The 15489-nt window shown below is 53.3% G+C and overlaps 1 protein-coding gene across 1 annotated transcript in view; it reads left to right on the top strand.

Moving 5' to 3' along the window:
• The window catches only part of LOC119958717, a 43266-nt gene that overhangs the window by 18938 nt on the left and 8839 nt on the right, over positions 1-15489 (top strand). Inside the window, exons 4-6 of the mRNA XM_038787295.1 lie at positions 711-830; positions 4573-4670; positions 10188-10351. Coding sequence (XP_038643223.1) covers positions 711-830; positions 4573-4670; positions 10188-10351 — 382 coding nt within the window. The remainder of the gene's footprint in view (positions 1-710; positions 831-4572; positions 4671-10187; positions 10352-15489) is intronic.

Below are 15489 nucleotides of genomic sequence, written 5' to 3'. Positions count from 1 at the left end.
CAATTAGGGATGGGCAACAAATGCTGGGCCAGCCAGCGACACCCACATCCCAAGAACGAATTAAAGAAACACCACCTCCTCCAGACACAGAGTGGGGTGTGTAACATCGAAGGATCAAAAATGATGATTGCAAAGGGGTGACAATAGAACTGGTGACTAGCCTCAAAGGACACGGAGTAAAGAGTCCAGAGGAGGTTCACAAGAATGATCCCTGGAATGAAGAGCTTGTCGTATGAGGAACAGTTGAGGACTCTGGGTCTGTACTCGTTGGGAGTTTAGAAGGATGAGGGGGGGATCTTATTGAAACTTACAGGATACTGCGAGGCCTGGGATAGAGTGGACGTGGAGAGGATGTTTCCACTTGTCGGAAAAACTAGAACCAGAGGATTCACCATCTCAGACTGAAGGGACGATCCTTTCAAACAGAGATGAGGAGGAATTTCTTCAGCCAGAGGGTGGTGAATCTGTGGAACTCTTTGCCGCAGAAGGCTGTGGAGGCCAAATCAGAGTGTCTTTGAGACAGAGATGGATAGGTTCTTGATTAATAAGGGGATCAGGGGTGATGGGGAGAAGGCAGGAGAATGGGGATGAGAAAAATATCAGCCATGATTGAATGGCGGAGCAGACTCGATGGGCCGAGTGGCCTAATTCTGCTCCTATGTCTTATGGTCTTGTGGTCTAATGCTGGAACCTCCCTCAATTTCCTGCAGGAACCCACTGGCTCAGCACAGGAGCGGATTGTGAATAAACTTGCTGATATGATTCAGTACAAACTGTCTCTGAACAGCGAACTGCCCCACATGAGGGGGATTGCTCCAGCTATGCCTCTGGTAAGTGTTTTATCCACATTTGGGACACTTTTCTGTCTGCACATCTGAGATCGCCCCAAAGGTTCTCCATTTCCATCGTAATTACTCATTGCAAAGGGGGGCTTTCCACCTCATTGCAGCACGGTAGCATTGTGGGTAGCACAGTTGCTTCACAGCTCCAGGGTCCCAGGTTCGATTCCCGGCTGGGTCACTGTCTGTGCGGAGTCTGCACGTCCTCCCCTGTCTGTGCGTGGGTTTCCTCCGGGTACTCCGATTTCCCCCCACAGTCCAAAGATGTGCAGGTTAGGTGGATTGGACATGATAAATTGCCCTTAGTGTCCAAAATTGCCCTTAGTGTTGGGTAGGGTTGTGGACCTTGGGTAGGGTGCTCTTTCCAAGAGCCGGTGCAGACTCGATGGGCCGAATGGCCTCCTTCTGGACTGTGAATTCTATGATCTGTGATAACCACCTCACCCAGTCCTGGGAGTGTTTGATGGGGACAGTGTAGAGGGAGCTTTACTCTGTATCTAACCCTGGGCTGAACCTGTCCTGGGAGTGTTTGATGGGGTCAGTGCAGAGGGAGCTTTACTCTGTATCTAACCCTGTGCTGTACCTGTCCTGGGAGTGTTTGATGGGGACAGTATAGAGGGAGCTTTACTCTGTATCTAACCCCGTGCTGTAACTGTCCTGGGAGTGTTTGATGGGGACAGTGTCGAGGGAGCTTTACTCTGTATCTAACCCTGTGCTGTACCTGTCCTGGGAGTGTTTGATGGAGAGTGTAGAGGGAGCTTTACTCTGTATCTAACCCTGTGCTGTTCCTGTCCTGGGAGTGTTTGATGGGGACAGTGTAGAGAGAGCTTTACTCTGTATCTAACCCCGTGCTGTACCTGTCCTGGGAGTGTTTGATGGGGACAGTGTAGAGGGAGCTTTACTCTGTATCTAACCCCGTGCGGTACCTGTCCTGGGAGTGTTTGATGGGGACAGTGTAGAGGGAGCTTTACTCTGTATCTAACCCCGTGCTGTACCTCCCCTGGGAGAGTTTGATGGGGACAGTGTAGAGAGAGCTTTACTCTGTAACTAACCCCGTGCTGTACCTGGCCTGGGAGTGTTTGATGGGGACAGTATAGAGGGAGCTTTACTCTGTATCTAACCCCGTGCTGTACCTGTCCTGGGAGTATTTGATGGGGACAGTGTAGAGGGAGCTTTACTCTGTATCTAACCCCGTGCTGTACCTGTCCTGGGAGTGTTTGATGGGTACAGTGTAGAGGGAGCTTTACTCTGTATCTAACCCCGTGCGGTACCTGTCCTGGGAGTGTTTGATGGGGACAGTGTAGAGGGAACTTTACTCTGTATCTAACCCCGTGCTGTACCTGTCCTGGGAGAGTTTGATGGGGACAGTGTAGAGAGAGCTTTACTCTGTATCTAACCCCGTGCTGTATCTGTCTTAGGAGTGTTTGCTGGGGACTGTGTAGAGGGAGCTTTACTCTGTATCTAACCCCGTGCTGTACCTGTCCTGGGAGTGTTTGATGGGGACAGTGTAGAGGGAGCTTTACTCTGTATCTAACCCCGTGCGGTACCTGTCCTGGGAGTGTTTGATGGGGACAGTGTAGAGGGAACTTTACTCTGTATCTAACCCCGTGCTGTACCTGTCCTGGGAGAGTTTGATGGGGACAGTGTAGAGAGAGCTTTACTCTGTATCTAACCCCGTGCTGTATCTGTCTTAGGAGTGTTTGCTGGGGACTGTGTAGAGGGAGCTTTACTCTGTATCTAACCCCGTGCTGTACCTGTCCTGGGAGTGTTTGATGGGGACAGTGTAGAGGGAGCTTTACTCTGTATCTAACCCCGTGCTGTAACTGTCCTGGGAGTGTTTGATGGGGACAGTGTCGAGGGAGCTTTACTCTGTATCTAACCCTGTGCTGTACCTGTCCTGGGAGTGTTTGATGGGGAGTGTAGAGGGAGCTTTACTCTGTATCTAACCCTGTGCTGTTCCTGTCCTGGGAGTGTTTGATGGGGACAGTGTAGAGAGAGCTTTACTCTGTATCTAACCCCGTGCTGTACCTGTCCTGGGAGTGTTTGATGGGGACAGTGTAGAGGGAGCTTTACTCTGTATCTAACCCCGTGCGGTACCTGTCCTGGGAGTGTTTGATGGGGACAGTGTAGAGGGAGCTTTACTCTGTATCTAACCCCGTGCTGTACCTGTCCTGGGAGAGTTTGATGGGGACAGTGTAGAGAGAGCTTTACTCTGTAACTAACCCCGTGCTGTACCTGGCCTGGGAGTGTTTGATGGGGACAGTATAGAGGGAGCTTTACTCTGTATCTAACCCCGTGCTGTACCTGTCCTGGGAGTGTTTGATGGGTACAGTGTAGAGGGAGCTTTACTCTGTATCTAACCCCGTGCGGTACCTGTCCTGGGAGTGTTTGATGGGGACAGTGTAGAGGGAGCTTTACTCTGTATCTAACCCCGTGCTGTACCTGTCCTGGGAGAGTTTGATGGGGACAGTGTAGAGAGAGCTTTACTCTGTATCTAACCCCGTGCTGTACCTGTCCTGGGAGAGTTTGATGGGGACAGTGTCGAGGGAGCTTTACTCTGTATCTAACCCCGTGCTGTATCTGTCCTGGGAGTGTTTGATGGAGACAGTGTAGAGGGAGCATTACTCTGTATCTAACCCTGTGCTGTACCTGTCCTGGGAGTGTTTGATGGACACAGTGTCGAGGGAGCTTTACTCTGTATCTAACCCCGTGCTGTACCTGTCCTGGGAGTGTTTGATGGACACAGTGTAGAGGGAGCTTTACTCTGTATCTAACCCCATGCTGTATCTGTCCTGGGAGCGTGTGATGGGGACAGTGTAGAGGAAGCTTTACTCTGTATCTAACCCCATGCTGTACCTGTCCTGGGAGTGTTTGATGGGGACAGTGTAGCGGTAGCTTTACTCTGTATCTAACCCCGTGCTGTACCTGTCCTGGGAGTGTTTGATGGGGACAGTGTAGAGGGAGCTTTACTCTGTATCTAACCCCGTGCTGTACCTGTCCTGGGAGTGTTTGATGGGGACAGTGAAGAGGGAGCTTTACTCTGTATCTAACCCTGTGCTGTACCTGGGAGTGTTTGATGGGGACAGTGTAGAGGGAGCTTTACTCTGTATCTAACCCGGTGCTGTACCTGTCCTGGGTGTGTTTGATGGGGACAGTGTCGAGGGAGCTTTATTCTGTATCTAACCCCGTGCTGTTCCTGTCCTTGGAGTGTTTGATGGGGACAGTGTAGAGGGAGCTTTACTCTGTATCTAACCCGGTGCTGTACCTGTCCTGGGTGTGTTTGATGGGGACAGTGTCGAGGGAGCTTTATTCTGTATCTAACCCCGTGCTGTTCCTGTCCTTGGAGTGTTTGATGGGGACAGTGTAGAGGGAGCTTTACTCTGTATCTAACCCTATGCTGTACCTGGCCTGGGAGTGTTTGATGGGGACAGTGTAGAGGGAGCTTTACTCTGTATCTAACCCCGTGCTATACCTGTCCTGGGAGTGTTTGATGGGGACAGTGTAGAGGGAGCTTTACTCTGTATCTAACCCTGTGCTGTACCTGTCCTGGGAGTGTTTGATGGGGACAGTGTAGAGGGAGCTTTACTCTGTATCTAACCCCGTGCTGTACCTGTCCTGGGAGTATTTGATGGGGACAGCATGGAGGGAGGTTTACTGTGCTGTATAAAGAGTGGCCCTTCACTCAATTGACTGAATTCAGTGGTGAATCATTAATGATTTCTGTTCTTCATAGAAATACCTGCCTGGAAATTTCCCTCGAACAAACCCTCTCCGGGCTCCAGCTCCCGTAACCTACGGAGTCACAAATGGCCATCGGAAACAGGTTCTTCAGTAAGTAAAGGGCTACTTCCCGCTGGGGTGGGACCCAGTTACCGCATTGTCATTGGCAAGTCCATCGACAACCAGTTCTGATTCAATCCTGACTTGTAACCCACACACCTGTGATGGTGGAGGGGCCAGAATGGTCAGGTTGGGCTGAATGGTCACCACTTGTCCCGGATTCGCCATTGGTTCGGTAGAACCTCAGCTGATTGGTCCTCATGGGGGGTGCAGGAGCCAATCGGAATGCTCCACCGAGCTCATGGCCCTGACGAGCCCTCAATTGGGGATTTTTATTCTAATGTTGGATCTATTTGTTGATTTTGATTTGCCTCGGGGAATTAGCTTGGTCCCTGCGACGTTAACTCAGTGATATTGGCTCGGAGACACATTTCCTCCCACTGCTGACTGGGGACGTTTAATCATCGGGGAGAAGTCTGCCCCAATCCTCAGACCTGGTGTTTCCATTCGTTACCGGGATAAAAGCTGCCTCTTCAAATATTTCTCCTCTCTCCTCCCCACCACTCAATCCCACCTCCTACTCATAGGTGACAATCACAACCTACCTAACCCCTCGTCATATCCACCTCCTCATATCCCTCAATATCCAACTACCTATCTTCTCCCCATATCCCTCAGTTCCACCGCCTCCTCATAGGCATCAATCCCCATCTACCCAACCCCCCCTCGTATACCTCAATCCCAAAATGCCTACCTTCTCCCCATATCCCACAATCCCCCACCTTCTCCCCGTATCCCTCAATCCCCCACTTTCCCACCGTCTCCCCATATCCCTCAATCCCCACCTTCCCACCTTCTCCCCGTATCCCACAATCCCCCACCAACGCACCTTCTTCCCATATCCTTCAATCTCCCACCTACCCACCATCTCCCCATATACCTCAATCCCCCACCTTCCCAACTTCTCCCCGTCTCCCGCAATCCCCACCCCACCTTCTCCCAATATACCTCAATCCCCCACCTTCCCACCTTCTCCCCATATCCCGCAATCCCCCACCTACCCACCTTCTCCCCATATACCTCAATCCCCCACCTTCCCACCTTCTCCCCGTATCCCTCAATCCCCCACCTACCCACCTCTCCGTATCCCTCAATCCCCCACCTAGCCACCTTCTCCCCGTATCCCTCAATCCCCCACCTACCCACCTCCCCGTATCCCTTAATCCCCCACATACCCACCTTCTCCCCGTATCCGTCAATCCCCCACCTACCCACCTTCTCCCATATCCCTCAATCCCCCACCTACCCACCTTTTCCCATATCCCTCAATCCCCCACCTACCCACCTTCTTCCCATATCCCTCAATCCCCCACCTTCTCCCCGTATCCGTCAATCCCCCACCGACACACCTCCCCGTATCCCTCAATCCCCCACCTACCCACCTTCTTCCCATATCCCTCAATCCCCCACCTTCTCCCCGTATCCCTCAATCCCCCACCTACCCACCTTCTCCCCATATCCCTCAATCCCCCACCTACCCACCTTCTCCCCGTATCCCTCAATCCCCCACCTACCCACCTTCTCCCCCATCCCTCAATCCCCCACCTACCCACCTTCTCCCCGTATCCCTCAATCCCCCACCTACCCACCTTCTCCCCGTATCGCTCAATCCCCCACCTACCCACCTTCTCCCCATATCCCTCAATCCCCCACCTTCCCAGCTTCTCCTCGTATCCCTCAATCCCCCACCTACCCACCTTCTCCCCATATACCTCAATCCCCCACCTACCTACCTTCTCCCCGTATCCCTCAATCCCCCACCTACCCATCTTCTCCCCTATCCCTCAATCCCCCACCTACCCACCTTCTCCTCGTATCCCTCAATCCCCCACCTACCCACCTTCTCCCCGTATCCCTCAATCCCCCACCTACCCACCTTCTCCCCGTATCCCTCAATCCCCACCTACCCACCTTCTCCCCGTATCCCTCAATCCCCCACCTACCCACCTTCTCCCCGTATCCCTCAATCCCCCACCTACCCACCTTCTCCCCGCATCCCTCAATCCCCCCACCTACCCACCTTCTCCCCGTATCCCTCAATCCCCCCACCTACCCACCTTCTCCCCATCTCCCTCAATCCCCACCTTCTCCCCGTCTCCCTCAATCCCCACCCCACCTTCTCCCCATATCCCTCAATCCCCCACCTACCCACCTTCTCCCCATATCCCTCAATCCCCCACCTACCCACCTTCTCCCCGTATCCCTCAATCCCCCACCTACCCACCTTCTCCCCGTATCCCTCAATCCCCCACCTACCCCCTTCTCCCCATTTCCCTCAATCCCCCACCTACCCACCTTCTCCCCATATCCCTCAATCCCCACCTTCTCCCCGTCTCCCTCAATCCCCCACCTACCCACCTTCTCCCCATATCCCTCAATCCCCACCTTCTCCCCGTCTCCCTCAATCCCCATCCCACCTTCTCCCCATATCCCTCAATCCCCACCTTCTCCCCGTCTCCCTCAATCCCCATCCCACCTTCTCCCCTATCCCTCAGTCCGCCACCTACCCACCTTCTCCCCGTATCCCTCAATCCCCCACCTTTTCCCCATATCCCTCAATCCCCCCACCTACCCACCTTCTCCCCCATCCCTCAATCCCCACCTTCTCCCCATATCCCTCAATCCCCCACCTACCCACCTTCTCCCCATATACCTCAATCCCCCACCTTCCCACCTTCTCCCCGTATCCCTCAATCCCCCACCTACCCACCTCCCCGTATCCCTCAATCCCCCACCTAGCCACCTTCTTCCCGTATCCCTCAATCCCCCACCTACCCACCTCCCCGTATCCCTTAATCCCCCACATACCCACCTTCTCCCCGTATCCGTCAATCCCCCACCTACCCACCTTCTCCCATATCCCTCAATCCCCCACCTACCCACCTTCTCCCCATATCCCTCAATCCCCCACCTACCCACCTTCTTCCCATATCCCTCAATCCCCCACCTTCTCCCCGTATCCGTCAATCCCCCACCGACACACCTCCCCGTATCCCTCAATCCCCCACCTACCCACCTTCTTCCCATATCCCTCAATCCCCCGCCGTCTCCCCGTATCCCTCAATCCCCCACCTACCCACCTTCTCCCCCATATCCCTCAATCCCCCACCTACCCACCTTCTCCCCGTATCCCTCAATCCCCCACCTACCCACCTTCTCCCCCATCCCTCAAACCCCCACCTACCCACCTTCTCCCCCGTATCCCTCAATCCCCCACCTACCCACCTTCTCCCCATATCCCTCAATCCCCCACCTTCCCAGCTTCTCCTCATATCCCTCAATCCCCCACCTTCCCAGCTTCTCCCCATATACCTCAATCCCCCACCTACCCACCTTCTCCCCATATACCTCAATCCCCCACCTACCTACCTTCTCCCCGTATCCCTCAATCCCCCACCTACCCATCTTCTCCCCTATCCCTCAATCCCCCACCTACCCACCTTCTCCTCGTATCCCTCAATCCCCCACCTACCCACCTTCTCCCCATATACCTCAATCCCCCACCTACCCACCTTCTCCCCGTATCCCTCAATCCCCCACCTACCCACCTTCTCCCCGTATCCCTCAATCCCCACCTACCCACCTTCTCCCCATATCCCTCAATCCCCCACCTACCCACCTTCTCCCCGTATCCCTCAATCCCCCACCTACCCACCTTCTCCCCGTATCCCTCAATCCCCCCACCTACCCCACCTTCTCCCCGTATCCCTCAATCCCCCCACCTACCCACCTTCTCCCCATCTCCCTCAATCCCCACCTTCTCCCCGTCTCCCTCAATCCCCACCCCACCTTCTCCCCATATCCCTCAATCCCCCACCTACCCACCTTCTCCCCATATCCCTCAATCCCCCACCTACCCACCTTCTCCCCGTATCCCTCAATCCCCCACCTACCCACCTTCTCCCCGTATCCCTCAATCCCCCACCTACCCACCTTCTCCCCATTTCCCTCAATCCCCCACCTACCCACCTTCTCCCCATATCCCTCAATCCCCACCTTCTCCCCGTCTCCCTCAATCCCCCACCTACCCACCTTCTCCCCATATCCCTCAATCCCCACCTTCTCCCCGTCTCCCTCAATCCCCATCCCACCTTCTCCCCATATCCCTCAATCCCCACCTTCTCCCCGTCTCCCTCAATCCCCATCCCACCTTCTCCCCCTATCCCTCAGTCCGCCACCTACCCACCTTCTCCCCGTATCCCTCAATCCCCCACCTTCTCCCCATATCCCTCAATCCTCCACCTACCCACCTTCTCCCCCATCCCTCAATCCCCACCTTCTCCCCGTCTCCCTCAATCCCCATCCCACCTTCTCCCCATATCCCTCAATCCCCCACCTACCCACCATTTCCCATATATGGGGAGGAGTTGGCGCTGTGGGATTGACACTCGACCAGTAACCCAGAAACCCAGGGTGACGCCGTGTGGAACCGGGTAGAAATCCCACCAGGCCAGGCGGTGAAAATTCAATCTGGTTTTCCTCAGCAATTCTCAAGGAAATCTGGAAGGAAAGTCTGATGAAGCCATTGACTTAAAAGAAAATCCATCCGGTTTATCAATGTCCCCCTTGGGGAAGGGAATCTTCCCAATCTACCTGGTCCCGCTTACACGTGACTCCAGACGCCTACACAGGGGCGGGGCAGCCACACGGTGGTTAGCACTGTGGCTTCACAGCTCCAGGGTCCCAGGTTCGATTCCCGGCTGGGTCACTGTCTGTGCGGAGTCTGCACGTCCTCCCCGTGTGTGCGTGGGTTTCCTCCGGGTGCTCCGGTTTCCTCCCACAGTCCAAAGATGTGCAGGTTAGGTGGATTGGCCGTGCTAAATTGCCCCTTAGTGTCCAAAGATGTTCAGGTTGGGTGGAATGGCCGTGCTAAATTGTCCCTTCGTGTCCAAAGATTTGCAGGTTAGGTGGATTGGCCGTGCTAAATTGTCCCTTAGTGTCCAAAGATGTGCAGGTTAAGTGGATTGGCCGTACTAAATTGTCCCTTAGTGTCCAAAGATGTACAGGTTAGGTGGATTGGCCGTGCTAAATTGTCCCTTCGTGTCCAAAGATGTACAGGTTAGGTGGATTGGCCGTGCTAAATTGTCCCTTAGTGCCCAAAGATGTGCAGGTTAGGTGGATTGGCCGTGCTAAATTGTCCCTTCGTGTCCAAAGATGTACAGGTTAGGTGGATTGGCCGTGCTAAATTGTCCCTTAGTGCCCAAAGATGTGCAGGTTAGGTGGATTGGCCGTGCTAAATTGTCCCTTCGTGTCCAAAGATGTGCAGGTTTGGTGGATTGGCCGTGCTAAATTGTCCCTTAGTGTCCAAAGATGTACAGGTTAGGTGGATTGGCCGTGCTAAATTGTCCCTTAGTGTCCAAAAGGTTAGGTGGGGTTAAGGGGTGGAGGCGTGGGCTGAAGTGGAGTGCTCGTCCCACGAGCCGGTACAGACTCGATGGGCTGAACGGCCTCCTTCTGCACTGTGCAGTCTGTGATTCGATGATTGCGTCGCCCTCTTCTCTTGAGCAGGCCCGTGAAGGACCGATTTCCCCCGATCCCCTGTGGCTGCCGCGGGACACAGTGCGCCTGGCAACAGCGAGGACTGAGGCACAGCGACTTTGCTTCCCCAGGCTCCGCGGGCCCTGGGACCTCTGCCGGAGCAAACAAACATCCCCTTGGCAATGGGACTGCAGGTAAGGAGACAGGTCGGGGGGGGGGGGGGGGGGGGGGCAAGGTGCGTGCGTGAGTAACTCCTCGACACGGAAATGATTAACATTTTTAAAATTGGAATTGCTGCGTAAAGCGATGGATGCAATTCCGACTTTCAGCCTGAAAACCCCTCGGCACGATTCCTGGGACTCCCCCATCCCAAAGATCCATCACCCCCCCCCCCCCCCCCCCCCGGGTGAAGGAATTTCTTCTGATTTTCGTACAAAATGGCCGACTCCTCGTCCTCAGACTGTGACGCCTCTAATTCTAGACCCTTCTGCCGGGGGGAAGCAGCCTCTCTGCATCTACCCTCTCGCAGGGGAAAAATTTCACAGGCTCGTTACACCCACCGTGCTGTTAGGGAGGGTCCCGGGATTCCGACCCGGCGACAGTGAAGGAACGGCCGATATATTCCCGAGTCGGGATGGCGAGCGGCTCGGAGGGGGGAACGTGCAGGTGTGGGGGGGGGGGGGGGGGGGGGTGTTCCCCATGTGTCTGCCGCCCCACACCCTCGTCCTTCTAGATGGTAGAGGTGGCCGGTTTGGAAGGTGCTGTCGAAGGCGAGTGGCCGCGGTGCGTCTTGTAGACGGTGCAGACTCGATGGGCCGAATGGGCTCCTCCTGCACTGTAAAATCTATGATTCTATAATTCTCCTCAAAGACTCCTCCCTCAGCCCGGCCTCTAACTCCCTACCCAACCCTTCCTCCCACTTCCGATTCACCTCGCCTATCCGGGCTCCCTCCCAATCCATCAGCTCCTTATTGATTTACCGACACCCTAGTTCTTGGCACCCCCTTACCCTGCAGCCCCTGGGCCGGTAGGTGAGGAAAGGTCGATACCAGCCTCTGCACAAAGTCACTCGCGTGCAAATACCGAAACCCCTTCCTGCCAGGCAGCTCAAATCCCTCCTCCAACTCTGCCAAGCACGGAATGCCAGCGTCGATGAACAAATCCCCCAAACCGCTCGATCCCCGCCCTCTGCCATCCCCGAAACCCAACCCGCCCCCCCCCCCCCCCCGTTGCCCACGCCGAGACCCTCTCCAGCCCCATCTGCTGCCTCCACTGACCCTCCGGGCCGCCACCACTACCACCAGGCCTCTGGAGTACCCGGCCAGCGAGAACGGCAGAGGCGCCGTCAACAGTGCCTCCAAACCCGTGTCCCTGCATGAGGCAGCCTCCACCCGCTCCCACACCGGCCCCTTCCCCCGCTACCCATTTCCTCACCATCGCTATATTTGCCGCCCAGTCGTAAAGTTCGGGAGAGCCAACCTCCCCCGCTTTGACCCCGCAGAAACGTACAAAATTCTGACAGGATTAGACAAGGTAGATTCAGAAAGAATGTTCCCGATGGTGGGGGGGGGGGGGAGTCCAGAACAACGGGTCGTAGTTTGAGGATACATACATAGAACTAGGGGTCATAGTCTGCGGATACATACATAGAACTAAGGGTCATAGTTTGAGGATACATACATAGAACTAGGGGTCATAGTTTGAGGATACATACATAGAACTAGGGGTCATAGTTTGAGGATACATACATAGAACTAGGGGTCATAGTTTGAGGATACATACATAGAACTAGGGGTCATAGTTTGAGGATACATACATAGAACTAGGGGTCATAGTTTGAGGATACATACATAGAACTAGGGGTCATAGTTTGAGGATACATACATAGAACTAGGGGTCATAGTTTGAGGATACATACATAGAACTAGGGGTCATAGTTTGAGGATACATACATAGAACTAGGGGTCATAGTTTGAGGATACATACATAGAACTAGGGGTCATAGTTTGAGGATACATACATAGAACTAGGGGTCATAGTTTGAGGATACATACATAGAACTAGGGAGTGTGGGAGTGAATTCCACAGATTCACCACTCTCTGGGTGAAGAAATTTCTCTTCCTCTCAGTCTTAAAAGGTTTACCCCATGTCTGAAGCAAAAACATAGTTTGAGGATACATACACGGATACATAGAAGATAGGAGCAGGAGGAGGCCTTTTGGCCCTTTGAGCCTGCTCCACCATTCATCGCGATAGTGGCCTATCATCCAACTCAATAGCCTAATCCTGCTTTCCCCCATAGCCTTTGATCCCATTCTCCCCAAGTGTTATACGAAACTGCCTCTTGAATATGTCAAAGTTTTAGCATCAACTACTTCCTGTGGGAATGAATTCCACAGGCTCACCACTCTTTGTGTGAAGAAATGTCTCCTTATCTCTGTCCAAAATGGTTTACCCAGAATCCTCAGACAGTGACCCCTGGTTCTGGACACATCCATCATTGGGAACATCCTCCCTGCATCTACCCCGTCTAGTCCTGTTAGAATTTTATAAGTCTCTATGAGATCCTCCCCTCATTCTTCTGAACTCCAGCGAGAACAATCCCAACCTGGTCAATCCCTCCTCGTACGACAGCCCCGCCATCCCTGGAATCAGCCGGGTAAACCTTCGCTGCACTCCCTCGAGAGCAAGAACATCCTTCCTCAGAGAAGGAGACCAAAACTGCCCCCAATACTCCAGGTGTGGCCTCACCAAGGCCGTGTACAATTGCAGCAACACATCCCTGCTTCTATTCGCGAAACCTCTCACAATCAAGGCCAACATACCATTAGCCTTCTTTACCGCCTGCTGCCCCTGCATGCTTACCTTCAGCGACTGGTGCACAAGGACACCCAGGTCCCGCTGCACACTCCCCCTCTCCCAATTTACAACCATTCAGGTAGTAATCTGCCTTCCTGTTTTTGCTTCAGACATGGGGTAAACCTTTTAAGACTGAGAGGAAGAGAAATTTCTTCACCTGGAGAGCGGTGAATCTGTGGAATTCACTCCAGAAAGTAGTTCAGGCCAAAACTCTGGAATTGCAAGAAGGAATTAGATGGACCTCTTGGGGCTAAAGGGATCGAGGGATGTGGGGAGGGGGGAGGAAGGGTGAGGGTATTTAACTTGATGATCCGCCATGATAGCGATGAATGATGGAGCAGGCTCGAAGGGCCGAATGGCCTCCTCCTGCTTCTATTTTTGATATTTCGGCTGAGGGAGGACACCGTAGCACCCGGAGGAAACGCAGGCGGACGGGGGGGAGAACGTGCAGACTCCGCGCACAGACAGGCCGGAATGGAACCCGGGTCCCCGAGGCGCTGAGGCAGCAGTGCTAACCCGCTGTATCACCAGTGTACCGACCTGGCTTTGCTCGTGACATATCAGAACGTGCAATGCTGGAGGACACAGTGATGCTGGACCACCACCTGATGGCCACAGCCTGTAACTGCAGCGGCACGTCATAGAACGTACAACATCGAACAGTACAACACGGTACAGGCCCTTCGGCCCGCTATGTTGTGCCGAACTAGTCTGAAACTAAGATCAAATCAACCTACTCCCAATCATTCTAATTAACACCATGTCCCTCTCCAATAACCGCGTGAAAGTTCCTAAAGTGTCCGACTCCCACTATCACAGCAGGCAGTCCATTCCACACCCTAACCACTCTCTGAGTAAAGAACCTACCTCGGACATCCCTCCTATATCTCCCACCCCCGAACCTTATAGTTATGCCCCCTTGTAACAGCTACATCCACCCGAGGAAATAGTCTCTGAACGTCGACTGGTCACCTCATCATAAGAAGCCTCCCCGGAACGGAATGTGGCGACTAGGGGCTTTTCACAGTAACTTCATTGAAGCCTGTGGTGAATGAGATTCACACGGTATTATAATCTGGATATATATGTATCAATATTGTAAGTGCAGTTGCACTACCTGACCACCAGGGGGAGTAGCTCTGGGAGTACTCGAGAGTTTGTACTGGGCTCCTCCCTTGGCTCCGCCCAGGACTCCTCCCCCTGGAGATGCTGTACAAAGATCCGTGCCACAGGGTCAGCCAGCCAGTTCACCGAAAGTTCAACGGCTAACAGGCTGGCTCTGTTGTAAGTATATTAAAACCGCTATTCTAATCCTACAGGCACGTGTCCGTAGAATTGTTGGTTCCAACAAAGCCTACTTGTGACGATAAGCGATTTTCATTTTTCATTTCATTTCATTTCATGTGGAAGCATTGGAAAGGGTGCAAAGGAGATTTACCAGGATGCTGCCTGGATTGGAGGGTAGGTCTTATGAGGAAAGGTTGAGGGAGCGAGGGCTTTTCTCATTGGAGTGGAGGAGGATGAGAGGCGACATAATAGAGGTTTATAAGATGATGAGGGGGATAGATAGAGTGGACGTTCAGAGACTATTTCCTCGGGTGGATGTAGCTGTTAAAGGGGGGAATAATTATAAGGTTCAGGGTGGGAGATATAGGAGGGATGTCCGAGGTAGGTTCTTTACTCAGAGAGTTGTCAGGGTGTGGAATGGACAGCCTGCTGTGATAGTGGGAGTTGGACACTTTAGGAACTTTCAAGCGGTTATTGGAGCATATGGAGCCCACCAGAATGACAGGGAGCGGGATAGCTTGATCTTGGTTTCGGACAAAGCTCGGCACAACATCGAGGGCCGAAGGGCCTGTTCTGTGTTGTACTGTTCTATGTTCTATCTATCCCTCTCATCATCTTATACACCTCAATTGTCACCTCTCATCCTCCTTCACTCCAATGAGAAAAACCCTAGCTCCCTCAGTCCAAACCAGGCAGCATCCTGGTAAATCTCCTTTGCACCCTTTCCAATGCTTCCACATCCTTCCTATAATGAGGTGACCAGAACTGCACACAATACTCCAAATGTGGTCTCACCAGGATCCTGTACAGTTGCAGCATAACCTCACGGCTCTTAAACTCAATCCCCCTGTTAATAAACGCTAACACAATAGGCCTTCTTCACGGCTCTATCCACTTGGGTGGTAACCCTCAGAGGTCTGTGGACATGAACCCCAAGATCTCTCTGTTCCTCCACATTCTTCAGAACCCTGCCGTTGACCCCGTAATCCGCATTCAAATTTGTCCCACCAAAATGAATCACCTCACACTTATCAGCATTAAACTCCATCTGCCACTTCTCAGCCCAGCTCTGCATCCTATCAATGTCTCATTGCAGCCTACAACAACCCTCCACCTCATCCACTACTCCACCAATCTTGATGTCATCAGCAAATTTACTAACCCAACCTTCACCTGAAAAGTGTG

The sequence above is a fragment of the Scyliorhinus canicula genome, chromosome 30, assembly GCF_902713615.1.
Source record: "Scyliorhinus canicula chromosome 30, sScyCan1.1, whole genome shotgun sequence".
NCBI classification, from domain to species: domain Eukaryota; kingdom Metazoa; phylum Chordata; class Chondrichthyes; order Carcharhiniformes; family Scyliorhinidae; genus Scyliorhinus; species Scyliorhinus canicula.
Note: the sequence above shows the minus strand (reverse complement) of the source record. Positions and strands in the feature narration are given on the sequence as shown.